The sequence below is a fragment of the Henckelia pumila genome, chromosome 2, assembly GCF_033568475.1.
Source record: "Henckelia pumila isolate YLH828 chromosome 2, ASM3356847v2, whole genome shotgun sequence".
In the NCBI taxonomy this organism is placed as follows: domain Eukaryota; kingdom Viridiplantae; phylum Streptophyta; class Magnoliopsida; order Lamiales; family Gesneriaceae; genus Henckelia; species Henckelia pumila.
In genome coordinates this window covers 189215874-189233672 of record NC_133121.1, presented here as the reverse complement: position 1 = coordinate 189233672, position 17799 = coordinate 189215874, and the positions used below count along the sequence as shown (strand labels likewise).

Sequence of the window (17799 nt, the reverse complement as noted above, 5' to 3'; positions counted from 1 at the left end):
TTGAGTTTTTTGAGTGTCAACTGGTCGTTCATATTCATGTCCATCAACTGTTGGTTCAACTAGTTCAAGTTCAGGAGTTTGAAGTGTTCTGATAAGTGGGGATGAGTCGTCTTCATTGTCATCTTCCAGTTGTATCTCCTGAAATAGATCTGAGATTTGATGGGCATTAGTTGGGATTGCAGTAGATATATCTTCATCAAATACTACATGAACTGATTTTTCAACATTTAAAGTTCTTTTGTTAAAGACTCTATAGGATTTGCTAATTGAAGAATAACCAATAAATATACCCTCATCTGACTTTGCATCAAATGCAGTCAGATGATTTTTACTGTTATTGTGAATGTAGCATTTACATACAAAAATCTTGAAGTATGATACATCAGGTTGTCTGCCATTCCAGATCTCATATGAAGTTTTCAAAAATTTCTTACATATCATCTATCTATTCTGAGTGTAGCAAGCAGTGTTCACAGCTTCTGCCCAAAACCTTTGAGACACTTTGGAATCAGCTAACATGGTTCTCGCAACTTCCTTAAGAGTACGATTTCTCATTTCTGCAACATCATTTTGTTGTGGCGTTCTAGCTGCTGAAAATTCATGTTTGATTTCATAATGCTCTAAAAATGAATACAACATTTGATTGACAAATTCAGTTCCCCAGTCACTCCTGATTCTGTAAATCTTACTAAATTTTTCGTTAAAAAGTCTTTTAAAAATCTTGATTAGTTGAGAAGCATTTTGGTCTTTGGATTTCAAAAAGATGACCCAGGTGAAACGGGAGTAGTCATCAATAATGACAAGAGTATACTTCATTCCCCCTAAACTGGTTATTGGTATTGGACCAAATAGATCCATGTGCAATAGTTCCAAGCATCGGGAAGATGAGTTATAACTCTTGTTTTTAAAAGACGACCTAACTTGCTTCCCAAATTGACAAGCTGAGCATACTTTGTCTTTAGAAAAATCAATTTTTGGCAGTCCTGTTACTAGCTCAAGCTTACTCAGACTGGCAATTGATTTGAAGTAAAGGTGGTTCAGTCTCTTGTGCTAAATCCAATTGCGCTTAGAGTAGGAAGCGATGAGGAAAACTGATTTGCTAGACTGAACATTCCAGCATACTTTATATGTGTTTCCACATCTGTTTTCTGTCAAAATAATGTTACCAGAAGCATCTTTAACAAGACAAGTTAGTTTTTGGAATTCAACAGAATATCCATAGTCACACATTTGACTGATGCTAATTAAATTGTACTTCAAATTTTCAACTAGTAAAACATTTTGAACAATTATGTTACCGTAGATAATCTTACTCTTACCCACGGTTCTACCCTGTGAGTTGTCACCAAATGTGATAGTTGGACCACTGTATTTAGTGAGTTCCGACAGTAGTTTATCATTACCAGTCATATGTCGCGAACATCCACTGTCTAAATACCATGATTCATTTGATAGTTCTTTAGTACCTGCTACCTGCATTCACAAAGTTGAATAACTTTTGGTACCCACATCTAATTGGGTCCACGAGGAATTAATCCTTTAGGAACCCAAACCTGGAATACTTTGACCAGTTTACCAGTTTCAGTGTTCCTATAGGTGCGTACTAAATTATGTGCTCTAGATTGTGGAGTGTGATGTTCTTGTGAAACCATGTGTTGTTTGCCCTTTCCAATATCCTTTAATTGTCGATATTGCTTCTGAACTGGACGATGATTGTGATATGGACCTCAATTTCCTCTCATAGAATTAGGTTGATATGCATTAGTCCTTTCAGAACTTTTAGCAGTTTCAACTTTAGTTTTCTAAGGATTAAAGCCAATACCAAATCTTTTTCTGTTCATCTGCTCTATTGACTGCCAAGTCATAAGAATGGGCTTATCATGTTCATTTTCCCTAACTTCTCGTACAAAATTTATAAATTTTCCTTTGCACATATTCAGTTTGGGTATAGTACTTGATTCACCAATGTCAACTGTTTTATCATACCCTAGACCAGTTTTGTCATGCAAGGGTTTTTGTAAATCATGCATTTCTGTCAACATGCCCGAAGATTTATTCCATGAACTTACTAAATCATCCATTCTTTGTTTTTCTACAGTAACATTCATGATATTGATCTTGAGTTTCTCATTCTCAGTCTTGAGCACAGCAATATCTGTTTCAAGACAATTCTTCTCAACTGATTGTTCCCATGTGGGTTCAGTTGAGGCATCTTGCAGATCCTCTTTCTTGGATCTGACTTCATCGAATGCTATGGACAGTTGATGATACTCATTAACCATATCGTGAAGTGTTGTGATAAGTTTCTCTCTGGTAAACTCTTCAGAGCTAAAATCAAATATATGTTCACTAGTGGATGGTTGCTCAAGATCATTTGCCATTAGACACTTGGCTTCTTCATCATCGTCACTGGAACTGGAAGAGTAGTTGGATTCGTCGGATTCACTATCCGTTTCTGCCCATTTGGCTTTGCTATTCTCTGCAACCAATGCTTCATGCTTCTTTCGTGAAGTGTACTTGACATCTCTTGAGCTTTTCCTTCTCTCAAACTTCTTCTTCCATATTTCTGTTGAAGTTTACTCATCTCTCTTTGGTTTAGAACAGTCAGCTATAAGTGTCCTGTGTTTTCACAATTGAAGCAACTTCTTGGTTCTTCGACTGCATCCTTCTTTTGAAAACTTCTTCTGTAAGAACCCTCCTGATTTCTTCTAATGAATTTTCCAAACTTCTTTACAAATAAGGACATTGCATCACTGCTTAACTTTTCTGCAGTCTTCTTTGGTTGAGTAGGTGATTTTATCTTGACTGCTGCCAAAGCCTTGGTTAGTTGAGAAGTAGACTGATCTTCCTCTCGAGTTTGCAACTCAAACTCATAGACCTTCAATTCCGCAAAAAAATCATGCAGATCCAATTTATTCAAGTCATTTGATTCCCTCATAGCCATTGGCTTTACATCTCATTCTTTGGGAAGGCCTCGAATAACTTTTAGAATGACTTCCCTGTTGGGATATGTCTTTCCCAGTGCATTAAGTTCAATGAAAATGCTACTAACTCTCTCATCAAATTCGGTCATTGATTCTCCAGGTTTCATTATGATGTTGTCAAACTTTTGAGTAGCAACAGACAGTTTGTTCTCTTTAGTCTGCTCATTTTCTTCGCACAGTTGAAACAGTTTCTCCCAGATTTCTTTTCCTGTCTTGCACATCTTGATATTGCTAAAAGTATTTTTGTCCAGGGTCTTGTACAAGATATCTTTTGCAACATTGTCAAGATTTTCCTTCTTCTTGTCCTCAGCAGTCCACTCAATTCTTGGCTTTTCAATGTATTGTGGACTACCACCAGAAAGAGCTACAGCAGTATTAATCTTGGTGATTGTAAGAGGTTCATCAGTGATGACAAACCACATGTCATCATCTAAAGCTGATAGATGCGCTTGCATGAGAATCTTCCAATCATCAAAATCTTATTTGGAGAACATAAGAATCTTGCTGAATGAAGACATTTTGATATAGTGTTCAAAGATAAGATAAGAACCTTTCTCTGACGCCAATTGATAGGATCAGTTACAAGTGTAGAGGGGGGTGAATACACTTATAAACAAACTAGAGTAAAATGATTGAACTTGATCGGTTTAGTGACTGAATTCTAAACTTATCTTGATGTTTAATGTAATTTGACAAACAATAGTATGTGCGAAAATATGCCAAAATACAGATTTGAACAATGAGTAGGTATCAGTTTAGGTTAGGTGATTATAGTGGGTAAACTGAAATAACGCAAGCAAATGTTTATGAATATTCGGAGATTTCAAATACTCCTACGTCATCCCTTTTCCACCTCGGAAGGATATCACTAGAAGACTTTGAATTTTACAAGCAATTTGCAAAACCCCGATCCATTTTAGGACTTAGACACTGCCTAAACAAGAACTCCTAGTACAAAAATTCAGCTTCAGTGTTAGACTGATAATGGAACAAAGATGAATACAACTCGAAATCTTTAGCTTAAGATTGATCCTTCAATGATCTGAATAACACTTAGGTGTTTGTGCTTCGAGTTCCTTGATCGATTCTCAAGTGTATATGACTTTGAATGTTCTCGTAATGAGCAATGCAAGCAAAATTTCAGTGCGCGAGAGCGCGCTCCTTTGATCGATCAAGATCTCTATTTATACCCTTGGATTGTTATCGGTCATAAATTTAAATTGATTTTCACATAGGGTTTGAATTATTCCCGTTGGAATTTTCCCTTTCAACAACAAATTCTGGAGCCGACATTTGTCCTTTGCATCGCGGCACTACCTTCTGTAGAACGTGTCAGAGTACGGACGTTCTTATCCAAAAGTGGTAAGGTAGTAAACTGGTGAGGGTAAACTGATGAAGTTAGTTTAGCTAGGTAAACTGATGAAGTCAGCTTAGCGTTTTCGGCCAGTTTGAGCGAGGCAGTTTAGCGCGAAGCAGTTTAGCTCCATAATTCAGTTTAGTGCTTCTTAGTTGCTCGATCAGTTTAGCCTTCTTTTGAGATTTGTAATTGTAAACACCAAAACTTAATTTCCCAACACACATTGATTTCCACAAATTCTATATCCCAAAATTGTCCCTAAATTATTACACTATTTTTCCATCTATGCCCATGCAATTAATATCAACTATTCATATTTTTTGGACAATGTAGTAAATACACAATGCAAAAACTTTGCCCACCATTCATATTTTTATAGTAGAAAATAAAAATAGATCATAGATGCTTCCTATCAAGACTCCCTCTTCTTCTAGATTTCTTACTGACTTCGTATTCTACCTGAATACAAACTCATGTTTGCCAACATTCTATGGGAAAACAAACTCTTCCTTTTCTTTGTTCTCAAGAAGACCCAAGCTTTTGAGACACTTCCTTTAAGATTATGTTATTTTTTTCTGTTCAATATCGTATTCCATCATATCTGCTCCGCTCATTTCGATATTCATCAGTTCACAAGACACTAATCACCACATCTGCTGGAGCATCGTCAATTGGATATACTTTAAGTTGCTCAATTGGTCGATTAAAGAAAAATAACAATCACTTTTGGGTTGTAACACAGCCGAATGTTTCCTAAAAGATTGATATAACTGAAACAATTTATTCACTCACGAATTGTTTAATGGGTCCTAACATTGCATGTTAAAATAAATTGATAACAAAAACCCATTAATATATTGTCTTCAATCATGAAATATAAATTATTATGAATTTTTTTTAATAATTATGTTTTTTTAAAAAAAAAAACTATAATCACTTATTTTTTAAAATTCAAAACATTACTTAAAATTCCAATCTATCATCCAAATTCGTACCAACCTGGAAGAAATTCTTCGACATACTTTGTTTCAGTAAAATGATGGACTTTACGGTTTCTTTGTGGGCAAACGTGGTCCGAGACAAGCTGATCCTATTTATCTCTTCCTCTGTTCTCTCTGTTCATTGAACATCTCTCTCTTTCGATTCTGTGTGCTATACAAAATTTGGATTTTAATAAGCACATTATGTGTAGGAAATTAGGAATAGCAATGTGACACTGCCTTAGGCTGATGATCTACTAATCTTCCTCCAGTTTCCATCCCTATTGATTATCCGGAGACCTCCTTCGCTCGATGTGCTTGCTTTCGTGCCAATCAACTCGAGTCTTTTTTTACATGGGTAGGATTGATGATCGCACCTTTGCTATTCTTCCGAGCCGCCACACTGGTTTCTCTTCAGGCAACTCTCCTGTTTAGATATCTACCTTGGTATTGCCTTAGCAGCTAAGAGGTGGGGTTATTCTAACTATCAGCTTTTACTAGAGTTTTTATCTATAAATTTATTTACTTAAAATAAATAGATAAGATAATTCCCATGTGGTTTGAAAGATGACAGGTCCATATAATATATACACACATGACACACCTCACCACAGATCCATATAATCATATCCTTGTACTCATAAACCAAAACAAGAAATATAGCAGCATTTCCTACTCCAATTTACACTGGACAACAAACTTAAAAGAAACAGAAGATAGTGCATCCTTACATTCATCTCTGGACCCTTTTTTTTGTGTTTCACACCGGTACCATCTGCTCCGCTACCGAGGCTAAGCCTTGCATCAGTCTGACAATTTCAACTGTATCATCAAGATAGTATTTTGCCTTGCTTGGTTTCCGTCCCACGGTACATGCAAACACTTCTGCGGAGGGTGCTAAGGCGGGGCTATTGATGGAGCTTGTTATCACCTCAAACATATCTTCATCTGATCTATCATCTCCAATGCAAAGGACAAAATCAGGTGGCATTCCCTTTTCTTGCATAGAAGAAAGTAGGCGTTTCGCCACTAGTCCTTTGCTGACGCCCTGTATGTTAAAGATGGCCAAATCGTGTAACTATTTAGAAGACAGATGGTAATTGCTATGAACATGTTTCATGGTTAGCTAATATACAAGCATGGGCAAGTATACTAGTCCTATTCGATACTGCCATGGATCCCTAATGTTTCCCAATAAACTTTCTTTCGAAATTTGTCTCCCTCCTTGTATCAAAGATTCAAAAAAAAATAAAAATAAAATAATAGTCTCACTGCCAGGTTGCAAACAAAACCATAAAGAATTTGGATTACCGCATTTGAACAAGGATGGCACGAGAGGCTCAACAGCCTTGGAAAGTCAATAGATTTCTTGTAAGTTTTCAGCAAAAAATAAATAATTTGATCACAAAAATCTCTGTGTGAAATCACCAAGAAAGAATAAAAAACCATTATTCTCCAAGTTCCCATCTTTCACATTATACTTTGTTAGTAATTACATTCTTGTACCCAATCAATACAGAGTAAGCATGTGCATAAGCATCATAACCTAGAGGTTAATTCTCGAGACCGATGACTCCTGTTGTGCAAAAGTTCGATACCTCAAAGATAAACTCATTCTTGGCCAGTCTTGTCAATCTATTCTTTTACTGATGAAAAATCTGATCTATTTTCATCCTTATTACTATCGAAAAAGCGTACATGTTCCTTCTCCGAATTATTCATTCCCCCATTTTTTCAAGTATGCAATAGTCCATACTACTGTTCAAAACGGGATTAGCTTAATTAGAAAGGATTAAAACATAATTCGAAAATCTAGCTGATGAGTTTTAATGAATATCGTTCAGAAGATGTATCTAGCTAGTTGGAAGAAATATTATTCATGTACCTGCGGCTTAACTTCTACGCAATTCTGGCCACTCTTGACCGTGACAGGTTCGTTAGCTAGCACACTCTCGAGATGGTCGAGAAGTTCTTTAGCTTGACAAGATCCAAAGTCAGGATCCGCATCTTCGTAGCACCATCCCATTGCAGTTTCCTTAAGTTCAATCACCGAACCATCGGTTGTTTCAGTGTAAAGTTTCATTACCGGCTCTGCTATGTGTTTCCAGTTGCATTCAACTGCTGGCACGCACCTCTCCCATTCTTCATCTCGTTTTATCCTGCAATGCTCAAACAACACGTCAACTCCATACAAGAAAATATCCTGTTACACAAAGAAAGAAAATTTGTAACATCGAAACTGTTATAAACCACTTCTAGCAAAGATTCAAACTCATTGCGGATGACCAAGGCACACACGTGACATTCACATTCATGAGTTATTGAGCAAAAAAAGCCTAAAAAAAGAATCCAAGACTTGCATGAAATAAAAAAGAGGATTGTACACCATATATCTTGAACTTATAACCTATTTATTTCTCATAAGGTCATACCATATCAGAAATAACTTCTACCAAAATTCAGAGATTATGGACGTTCAATTATTAACTTTCATAATTTAACAGCGAGAAATTAATTGCATACCTAAGGAAACAACCATGTTCGGCTGCGATTCCAAGTTTTTCGCAAGATGAAAACCATTCAGCTAATGTGTCTCGCCTTCCAGCACTGACGATGAAAACCATGTTGTTCTTGTCTCTACACAAACTGTTAAGTACATCGAGAGTTTTTGAGCTAGGTTTCTTGTCTATTGAGTTTTGAGGCATTAATGTTCCATCATAGTCGAGAAGGATAGCTCGACTTGTAGTCCTTTTGTAAGCTGAAACTATGTGTTCCATGGCCAGCTTCCTGAAATTTGGATCAAGTGCAACAACCCTGAAACTTAGGCCAAATCCAATTCCCCACGATCTACGACGTACATGATCTTTACAAGTTCTTTCGAGATCATGCAGGAAGCTACGAGCCCAATATGCTACATCATGAGTGCTTACATACTTATAATGTTTCTCATGCCTCAAATGTTTTTCCGCCTCCGCCATTGCAAGAGCCGAGTCCATTGCCTCGGCCACAGCATCAATATTCCAAGGATTAACACGAATTGCTCCACTTAGTGATGGTGAACAACCAATAAACTCGGACAAAACCAACATGCTCCTTTTCGGAGAGGATGATTCCAGTCCCAACGCCTTATCCAATCTTTCATTTCCTTGACGACTAATTATGTACTCATATGGTATAAGATTCATGCCATCTCTAACTGCTGTGACCAAACAACATTCTGAAACAACATAATAAGCAACCCTTTCATAGAATTTCAGAGGTTGATCAATTAAGATGATGGGATCATATCCAGGTTCACCAAAAGTTTCATTTATTCGCTTTACAATTGCATACGTCTCATCCTGCACTTCTTTCACATCTTTTCCTTTTCCCCTTGCAGGATTTGCAATCTGCACTAGAACCACCTTTCCCCGCTTCTCGGGGTGCTGCAATAGGAGCTGTTCCATTGCCAATAACTTCAAACTAATGCCCTTAAAAATGTCCATGTCATCAACCCCAAGCAACATAGTTCGTCCCTGTGCAACAAACTGCTTGATGAGCTCTTCTACCTTGGCCTCTGTCTCTGGGAGGCTCAGGACGGATTGGAGCTGCTCCATATGAATACCAACAGGAAGAATCTTGATACTCACTGTACGACCATAATACTCGAGGCCAATGTACCCCCTTTTCGACTCATAAGGTATGCCCAACATCCTACTACAACACGAGAGAAAATGTCGGGCATAATCAAATGTGTGAAATCCAATCAAATCTGAATTCAGCAGAGCCCGTAGGAGTTCTTCTCTTACCGGCAAGGTCTTGTAAATTTCGGAAGACGGAAATGGACTATGTAGGAAAAACCCCAGCTTCACACGGTTGAACCTTTTCCTGAGGAAAGTTGGCAATACCATTAAATGATAATCATGAATCCATACAAAATCATCTTCAGGGTTGATCACTTCCATGATCCTATCAGCGAAAATCTTATTAACCGATACATAAGCCTGCCACAAGGAACGATTAAACCTACCTCCAAGATCCGGTGATAGAGGCAACATATAGTGGAACAATGGCCATAACTGTTGTTTGCAAAACCCATGATAGTAGCGGGTAAACAAATCATGAGGCAAAAACGTGGGAATGCACTTAAATGTCTCTAAGAGTATTTGGGATACTTCATCTTGGTCATTTGGATGAATATCTTCCTTAAGACACCCAACATAAATAAACTCAACTTCATCATCGCCCAATCCATCTTTCAGCTGAAGGAGAAGCGAATTTTCGTCCCAAGAAAAAGTCCATCCTTTGCTATTACCCGTTCTTTGGTGAACCTTTATTGGCAGCTGGTTAGCCACAATAATTATTCTATCCCGGTGAGTGGATGAGGATGGATCAGAGCCAACACTCTCCGAGCCATCATCATCGATATCAGACATTATGCCTGCAACCGTCATAACACGAGGTATCCGCCGACTCAGGCGGCCAAAAGACGGAGATGGAGCTTCACCCGAAGCTAGCTCTAAGAGGTTAGAGTATGATCTAGACACCATCTCACATCCCTTACAGATAACCACAGCAAATTCAAAAACCCAAACACTAAATCCTCCACACCTGTTTCAAGAAATAGAAAAATAAATCGACAAATAAAAATCCCAAAGAAATCAATACTCCACAAATTAAACAATCAACTCGACAGCAGCCAATATACATGGCCTGTCTTCATGTCAAGAACTTTACTTCTCTGATTACATGCCTAACCAGATTGTAAAAAAAAATGAAAAAGAAAAAAAAAGTAGAAGAAAGAAACTTCAAGATTTCAATTTGAGAACAAATCAAGTAATCACAAAATGGCCAGCTCAAGAAATTCCATGTCAAACATTCATTAAAAAAACAGAACAAAAAAGAAAAAGGAAAGAACAGAGAGGAAATGAACAACTCAGATCACAACACTCAAAAACAAAACTCGAGAAATCGACAATACCAAACCAGCAAAGAAATTACAGCAAAACCCAGCTCAAGAAACGATAGAAACAACAAAAAGGGACAAAAGGAGGATTAAAATTCAAGAACCCAGTTGAGAAAAGTTACCAGTTGTCGACACTTGAACCTCAGTGATAAAACCCTACGCCATGAAAAGGAAATGAAACAAAAGCGAGTGCTAAAAAAAATCTGTTCTTTTTGTTATCTTTATTGCGGTGGAGTGCTTTATAAACTTGTTACAGACACAACATGGCATGGCACACTTCACTGATGTGAATGTACATAAAATAAAAATAAATAATGTTTTTTTTTTCATTTATTATTTATCTTTCTGTTTTTGGAGTTAACTGTGTCTGAATGTAAAGGTGGTTATGGTCTTATGTATGGATAATTGCAGAGGATATGCATAGTTTAAAGACAGTAAATAGCTGGCTCGGTGGTCCAAATTCACCATTCGGTACTAAAATAAAAAAAAAGAATCTAACTCAATGGTCACCCCAATGAAAAATAAAAATTATATCTTTTGGGTTAGGACAAATACATATTTTATACATTATAATAAGTCCTAATTAAAAAACAGTTTTAATTGGTTGTGGATAAAAATTAGCAAGACTATTAAACTTCAAGAACCAAGTTGAGAGTCACTAATCAAATTATGACAATCGAATACATGATTTGTACGTTTTTTTTATATATTGTAGGAAACGATTTTTGGTATTCATTCAAAAGTTATAATCGGTTGTTATGATGATCCAACTTAAAATTTTTAGACCATAGGATAATTAAAATGTGATGTTTGTATCGTTCTTTCCGTTAAGACAATTGTACCTGATCTTGTTAGGTAATTTGGACAAAAAATTAAAGATGATGGATGATACACAATGAATAATAAAAAGGATTCAACTGTGGAAACCAATTAATGTACATCCTTGGTGGAAGATGCATTGTCCACAATGAGAGTTGACGTTTCGCACAAAATAAACCCTTTATTCTTCCAATGAATGGTTCCTTTTTGCATTTTTTTTTATTTAATTCTTTCTAATTTTTTTTATTTAATTCTTTCTAATAAGTCTCATAATTTGGCATAATATTTTAAATATCATGTACCTTGCATTTTCTTTTTCAAGAAAGATCAACTATTTATTAAATGCTAGAGAACGAGATGCATGCATGAAAGTTGTGGTTAGGCCAAAACCATCTGATGAGTGAAAAATAGTCATAAACCAAAATCACAAATAACAAAAATAATACGATGTTTCTTATATATATATATGTTTTACACGTATTAAGAAAGTTATTATAAAATTAAATTTTATTAAAAAAATTATTTTTACCTTTATTTGATGCATGTTTTTATGGAATAAAAAAAAGTTCTTGAAAATAATAAATGTATTTATAATATAATGATGATTGTAGATTGGTAAATAATAGATAAATACTATTAAATATAGAAACTAAAATATCTATTTTAGACTAGGGGTGCAATCGAGCCGAGCTCAGCTCAAGTAGCATACTCTCGAGTTCGAGCTCGAGCTCGAGCTCGACTCATATTTTACTATTTGAGCTCGAGTAGTAAATTTTGTGCTCGAGCTTGAGTTCGTCTATAATTCGAGTACTCGAGCTCGAGTTTGAAATATGTATATATATATATATATATGAATACATATAGGGCAATTTGCTCAAAAATCCCCAAATGCAAACATGTTTTGCTTTGGGGTCCCTAATCATAAAATGTGGTACAAAACAATACAAGATGTGGTACAAAATCATATAAGATGTGGTACAAATTAACAAAAATTGTGGTACAAAAAAATGGCTAGGGAGTGCAGAGCAAAACATGTTTGCATTGGGAATTTTTGAGCAATTTGCATATAAATTAAATATAATATTATATATATTATATTTATATATATTTATATTATATTTGAACAGTTCGGCTCGTTTGCACCCTATTTTAGACTAATGAAAAAAAAATATATGGTATTTATATTTGAGACCGAGAAATAATAGCAAGCATCAATTGTGCAATCTCAATTAAATACGTAAATTGGGACACTCAGAGCTTGAAAATAATTATCTTATCTCGAATGAAGCATTGACTAAAATATTCCCTACATCATCGCACTTGATACCTCAAAGGCTCAAACTATATATCAGGGGAACGAATCCCTTGATATTCTTATGTTTGGAGTATCTACGAGCCACCCAAAGAAACCAGAGAATAAGAATTTGAATAATTTCCTTTTTATACCTTTTTGCACCCCATTTTACCAAATTACCATGCATCCAACCTAACAAAGTGAAGAACACGAAAAATACGAGCAAAATGGCCAATGAGACGCTCCAATGAAATGTCTAAGTTGGTATAGTAGGTAATAACTTAATCAATAGTCAGGTGTTCGATTCTCTTAATTACCAACAGTTTCTTGGATTAGCCCAATGCACAAGATTCTCTTAATTACCAACACTTTATTGGACTAGCCCGATGCACAAGGTTTGTTCAGTGCGATTTACCTGACTAGTGTGATTTTCAGACAATTGTGTTAGTCCGAGATTTATCCAGTGCGCACCGAAAGATAGCGGTTGTGGATGCACAACATAAAAAAATGGTCCATGAGACAACAATCACACCAAAGAAAAAAAATACCACCTAAATTTCTTCAAACTTAGTGGAAAATTCGATACCCTGAATGGAGTGTATGGAGGGATTTTTTGGACCCGATTAAAATAAATAAATAGTCGAGTATGTGCATTTTCGATTTCAGTTATGGAGGCACATATAGTAACATCTTATCCATACTCAACCTGAATATCCAATTAAATAAATATATATTGTAACGTCCTGTATTTTTAGGCATTTTCAAGAATTTAGATGCGGAAAAGTGTGGGAAAATACCTCAAATACAGAAGTGCAGGACATGCCTCACGTTTGCAAGTTCAATAAATAATGCTTGAAATTAAAATCTATTTAAATAACACTTAAAAATCTAACTCTAGCATGCATAAAATATTTGAAACAAAGGACGCAATCCTACAATCAAGGACCGGTTCATATACGGGCACGCCAACCTACTACTATACATGGCAAAACTGAACGGACAATTAAAATCTTATGAAATCAGACAAAACATGAGTTTCAATAAAATAAATTTAGTGTGAAAAAATACTTTTAAAGCAATCGTGAGAAAAAACATAAATTCCTCATAACGAAGTAAAAGACATAATAAGTTGAAATCTCAAAAACATTAAAACTCATCGTCACAAGACTGTCATGAAAAATACTTAAATCTAAACTTTTTTTTACCACTAACTTTCTAAAGGTCGTGCATAAAAATAACGTAATAACAAAATAACAACGGATGCAAAACTTCTCGCTTTAAAATGACAGAGATTCAAGCAGCCGTCACATGTAATGTCTTCGTCTCTTGGACTCTTCAGTCTTTCTACCAAAACTTTAATTCATTTACTTCTCATTTTCAACTAGGGGTGGAATAGGGTCGGGACCCGTCTCGTAAACCCCCTACCCAACTCCCGTCCCGAAAAGAATCGGAAAACTTTTTTTTCTCCCGATCCCGTACCCGAAACATTTCGGGATCCGACTATTCGGGATCCCGTCGGGTAGGGAGAGAAAATCCTGAATTTTTTTCATGTTCAAGATTTCGTTTAAAAAATAAAAAATTGTGATAATTTTATTAAATATACTATTTAGAAACTTATATTTATAAATAAAAATAAATATTCAACTTAAAACATATAATATTAAAATATTCCGGATAATGTTTCAAAGTTTTGTTAAGAAAAAAAATGTATCGGATAATTATTAATAAAATGTTCGGATACAATTACTAAATAAATTTTGTTAAATAGATTGTCAAATTAATCTCTTGAATCTTGTTCTACGTATTGTTCTAATTAGATAATTATAAATATGAATTAATTAAATTATTAATTTAATTTTTTTAAAAAATACACAAAAATAAAATGACATTTCGTGATTTTATAATTTGATCGTCCCAACAATAAAAATTATGCGAATTAAGTCAACAATTAAGTGTTATATGATTTGAAACCTAATAATATTTAGCTCATTATATTAATAAAGTTATTAATAAAATATATTATTATATTATTTTGGGACAGGCCGGGAATTCTGTCGGGATAAGGTTTTATTCTCGATCCCGCTCCCGATATTAATTGGGATGGAAAAAATCTCGAAAGTTCGGGTCAGGAAAATTTCGGGTTAGGATTTTTTCGGGACGGGAATGGGATAGGATTCGGGAAAGGTCGGGATTTCAGGAATTTTTGTCACCCCTATTTTCAACTGCACCAATAAAGCATAGTGAGTTTAAAGACTCAACAAATATTATTCATATACAAAATAAATACATAATAAAAATCATCATTCGTTGGGCGTGCAAGATTTAAACGTAAACATCATGCATAAAACATATATCATGATAAAATTCTTCATTTTGGGTGATGAAAAATGTGTAAATGGCGATCATTAAAGCATTTGAGTCCCGTGATCACGGTCGTTGTAAAACAAGCATGTAATTAGGTACAACCCATACCAGCCTTTGTGCTAATTTGCGTACCATCTCGGCCTTGTGCCGCTTAAACTTTTATTCTTTTGAAAAGGCCCTCCTCGTAGCTCATCCCGGGGAACCAATCCCGTATTTGCCACCACAAGTTCACACAAGACACCAAAATATTTACATGCATATATAACATCATTCATCATCATAACTTTTTAAACTTCATCAAGCTTTCTCATCATAACATCACAACACTTTCTCATCATGTTTCATAAACATTTCATGCCTTAAAAATATTTCATGTTAGAAAATCACGCGTGCTAAATCGAAATAAAACAAGCACGTCCCCAACACTTCATGAAATTTCATGTTTTTAATAATAACATAGCTTTCATAAGAACATACTAGCATATAATGCATTACATAACTAAATCGATCCACGTGAGTCGTTCTTTTCATTCTAGACATCAAAACTTGAAACTTTTTCGCATAGAAACTCTTAAAAATACTTAAAATACCTTAAAATATCATAAAATTAAATTTAGAACCTCAAAAATGCGTGTTGAAAATCTCGGGACAGAACACTGCTAGCTGGAGCACGCAATTCACAGGCTCCAGCATGGCGGGTCAAGCTAGGGCGCGCAATTCTGAGCTGGGGCACATTTTTGCGCGCCTTAGCCCGAATCGTGCTGCCTGCGCACACAAGCAGCATCGGTAAAGGGACAAAACACTCTTTTTTTTCTCAAATAATTTTATACACACTCAAAAGTTTAAACATCGATTTTTAAGAAGGAATGGATTAAAAACATGACATAAAACTCATCAAACGATTATTTCTTGAAGTTTTTGAACCAGAAAGCGTATCAAACATAACCCAACACCAAAATTTCAGATTTTGGATTTTTTAAAACTCTTGCTACCAAACATCTCAACTTCAAAGTTTCATCAAAAATAGATTTTCGACTTTTCTGAAAACCTTGAAATTCGCCCAAAAACAACCATCTTCAAAATATTTGCATCAAAACTTTACATTCAAAATACACACACCAAACAATTTTCAGATTCAAAAATCTTTTCTTATCAAATCTCAAAAATATTTAACATCTTTCTCAAAAACCTTTGCACCAAAACATCAAGAAAGATTCACGTTTCACAGTTCTACAACATGCTCTTCAAAATCTCTTAAAATCAATGCAATATGCATTGCATACACATCAACATACATGTTTTTTTTATATCAAAATACATATGTTCTCGATTGGTAGTTTCAAATACGTTTAAAATTTTCCTTTCTTTTTTGATATGGAGAAATCCGGGTCTCAAGAAAATGACCTATCTTTGCCACGAACGAATCAAACGATAAAACTTCTCTCAAAATGGTGCATATTTTCGAAAAGAAGGAGAAGGGAAAGAGACCGCGGTTGAACATGAAGGAGATGGAGGAGAAAAGAGAACTTTTTTATATATATAGAACACTTATGGGCTGAAAATTGTCTTATTAATTAAAAATACTGACTTTTAAATTTCTCCTTCAATTACTTTAAAACTTGGCTACCAAGCCCAACGTTAAATAGTTTGCACCAAAAACACTTTTAACTTAAAACTTAAATAACATACATTACTTTTTAATCAAAAATTTCATAATAGTCAATGTTCTAAAAAGCTTGATTAAGCCTCGCTTAAGATTGAAGCTTCTCTAAAACGCTTTGCTTCGGCCAAAAGCGGTCAGACATAGGTTGACCATATCAAGTGTCATTAAATACGCATAAGTATGATTTTTCTAAAAACCAAAATTGATTAATAAAACGAAAAAAGATTATAAATTAGCTTTTTTACAAGTGAGTGATTGTTAGAAATGTTAGAAATGTATAATATTGTATGGCCAAGTGTAGCGATGATGTGAATGCAGAACATATTGATGGATTTTACAGCTAATGTTTTAAATTAGACCAATTAATTTAATTTATGTTCGATGACACGAGATATGAAATGAATGATGAAATAAATTGAATTAGAATCTCACAAAGAATTAATGCATTACACTTGATTTGTTTGAGATGACTAAAATTATAGTTTAAATTTAAAACATTTTTTTACGCTTAAGCATATGCTTAAGCTCGCAGTAATCACGCTTAAGCTTAAAAGGCTTGAAGCTAATTGGTTCCTACGCTTCGACACGCTTCACGCTTTTTAGAACCTTGATAATAGTCATTGACCTCTTTAAAATCCATAAACCTTGTTCATAGGCTAGTATCGATTCTTTCGTCACCGAGATTAAACTCATACCTGAAACACATTCAAACAACTTACAACCATTAAACATCAGGTAATTTACATAACAATATTAAATCATTGAGCACAACATTTAAACATATAATTAACACAAAAAACTCAACTTTTAAACATAAAATCTCTGCAATATACATAGCACGAAATCTTTTAAACACAAATTTTAAATCATTAATATCACATAAAATCATTTAATTAAATATAACTTTTAAATCATAAATAAATAAAATAAAATCATTTAAAATTTATTTAAAATTCCTTTAATACTCGTGAGTGGATTTATGGATTTTTCGGACATTACACACACACACACACACACACATACACATATATATATATATATATATATATATATATATACACAAAAACTCTGTAAGAAGGTTTCACGGGTCAATTTTATAAGACATCTCATATTTAGGTCACCCATGAAAAATTATTACTTTTTCGCCAAAAATATTATTTTTTATTGTAAATATGAGTAGGATTGACTCGTCTCATGTATAAAGATCCGTAAGAACATTTCACAAGAGAACTACTCTTAGTTATATTTTAAAAATGTTAATTTCAATCTGTTTATGTTGAATGATGATATTTATATGGAATGAAAAAATATTCGTGTAAAGCTAATAATATTTTGTTATTTCTTATGATGTTTAGTTTGTTATTTTTTATTTTTATCTTTAATTTTTTTTTCT

At 34.5% G+C, this 17799-nt stretch overlaps 2 protein-coding genes across 2 annotated transcripts; both read right to left on the bottom strand.

Moving 5' to 3' along the window:
• Window positions 1-2956: 2956 nt before the first annotated feature.
• LOC140879222 (uncharacterized) lies at window positions 2957-3439 on the bottom strand. Its single transcript, XM_073282897.1, has one exon. It carries the CDS (start codon window positions 3437-3439, stop codon window positions 2957-2959), a length of 483 nt encoding a protein of 160 aa, XP_073138998.1.
• A 2421-nt stretch (window positions 3440-5860) lies between these two features.
• Window positions 5861-10516, bottom strand: LOC140878152 (alpha,alpha-trehalose-phosphate synthase [UDP-forming] 6-like). Its single transcript, XM_073281762.1, has 4 exons — window positions 10389-10516; window positions 7845-9911; window positions 7207-7480; window positions 5861-6369 (listed from the first exon to the last, which is right to left on the bottom strand). The coding sequence occupies exons 2-4, from the start codon at window positions 9848-9850 to the stop codon at window positions 6082-6084; spliced, it is 2568 nt and encodes an 855-aa protein (XP_073137863.1). The 5' UTR covers window positions 9851-9911; window positions 10389-10516; the 3' UTR covers window positions 5861-6081.
• Window positions 10517-17799: the final 7283 nt, after the last annotated feature.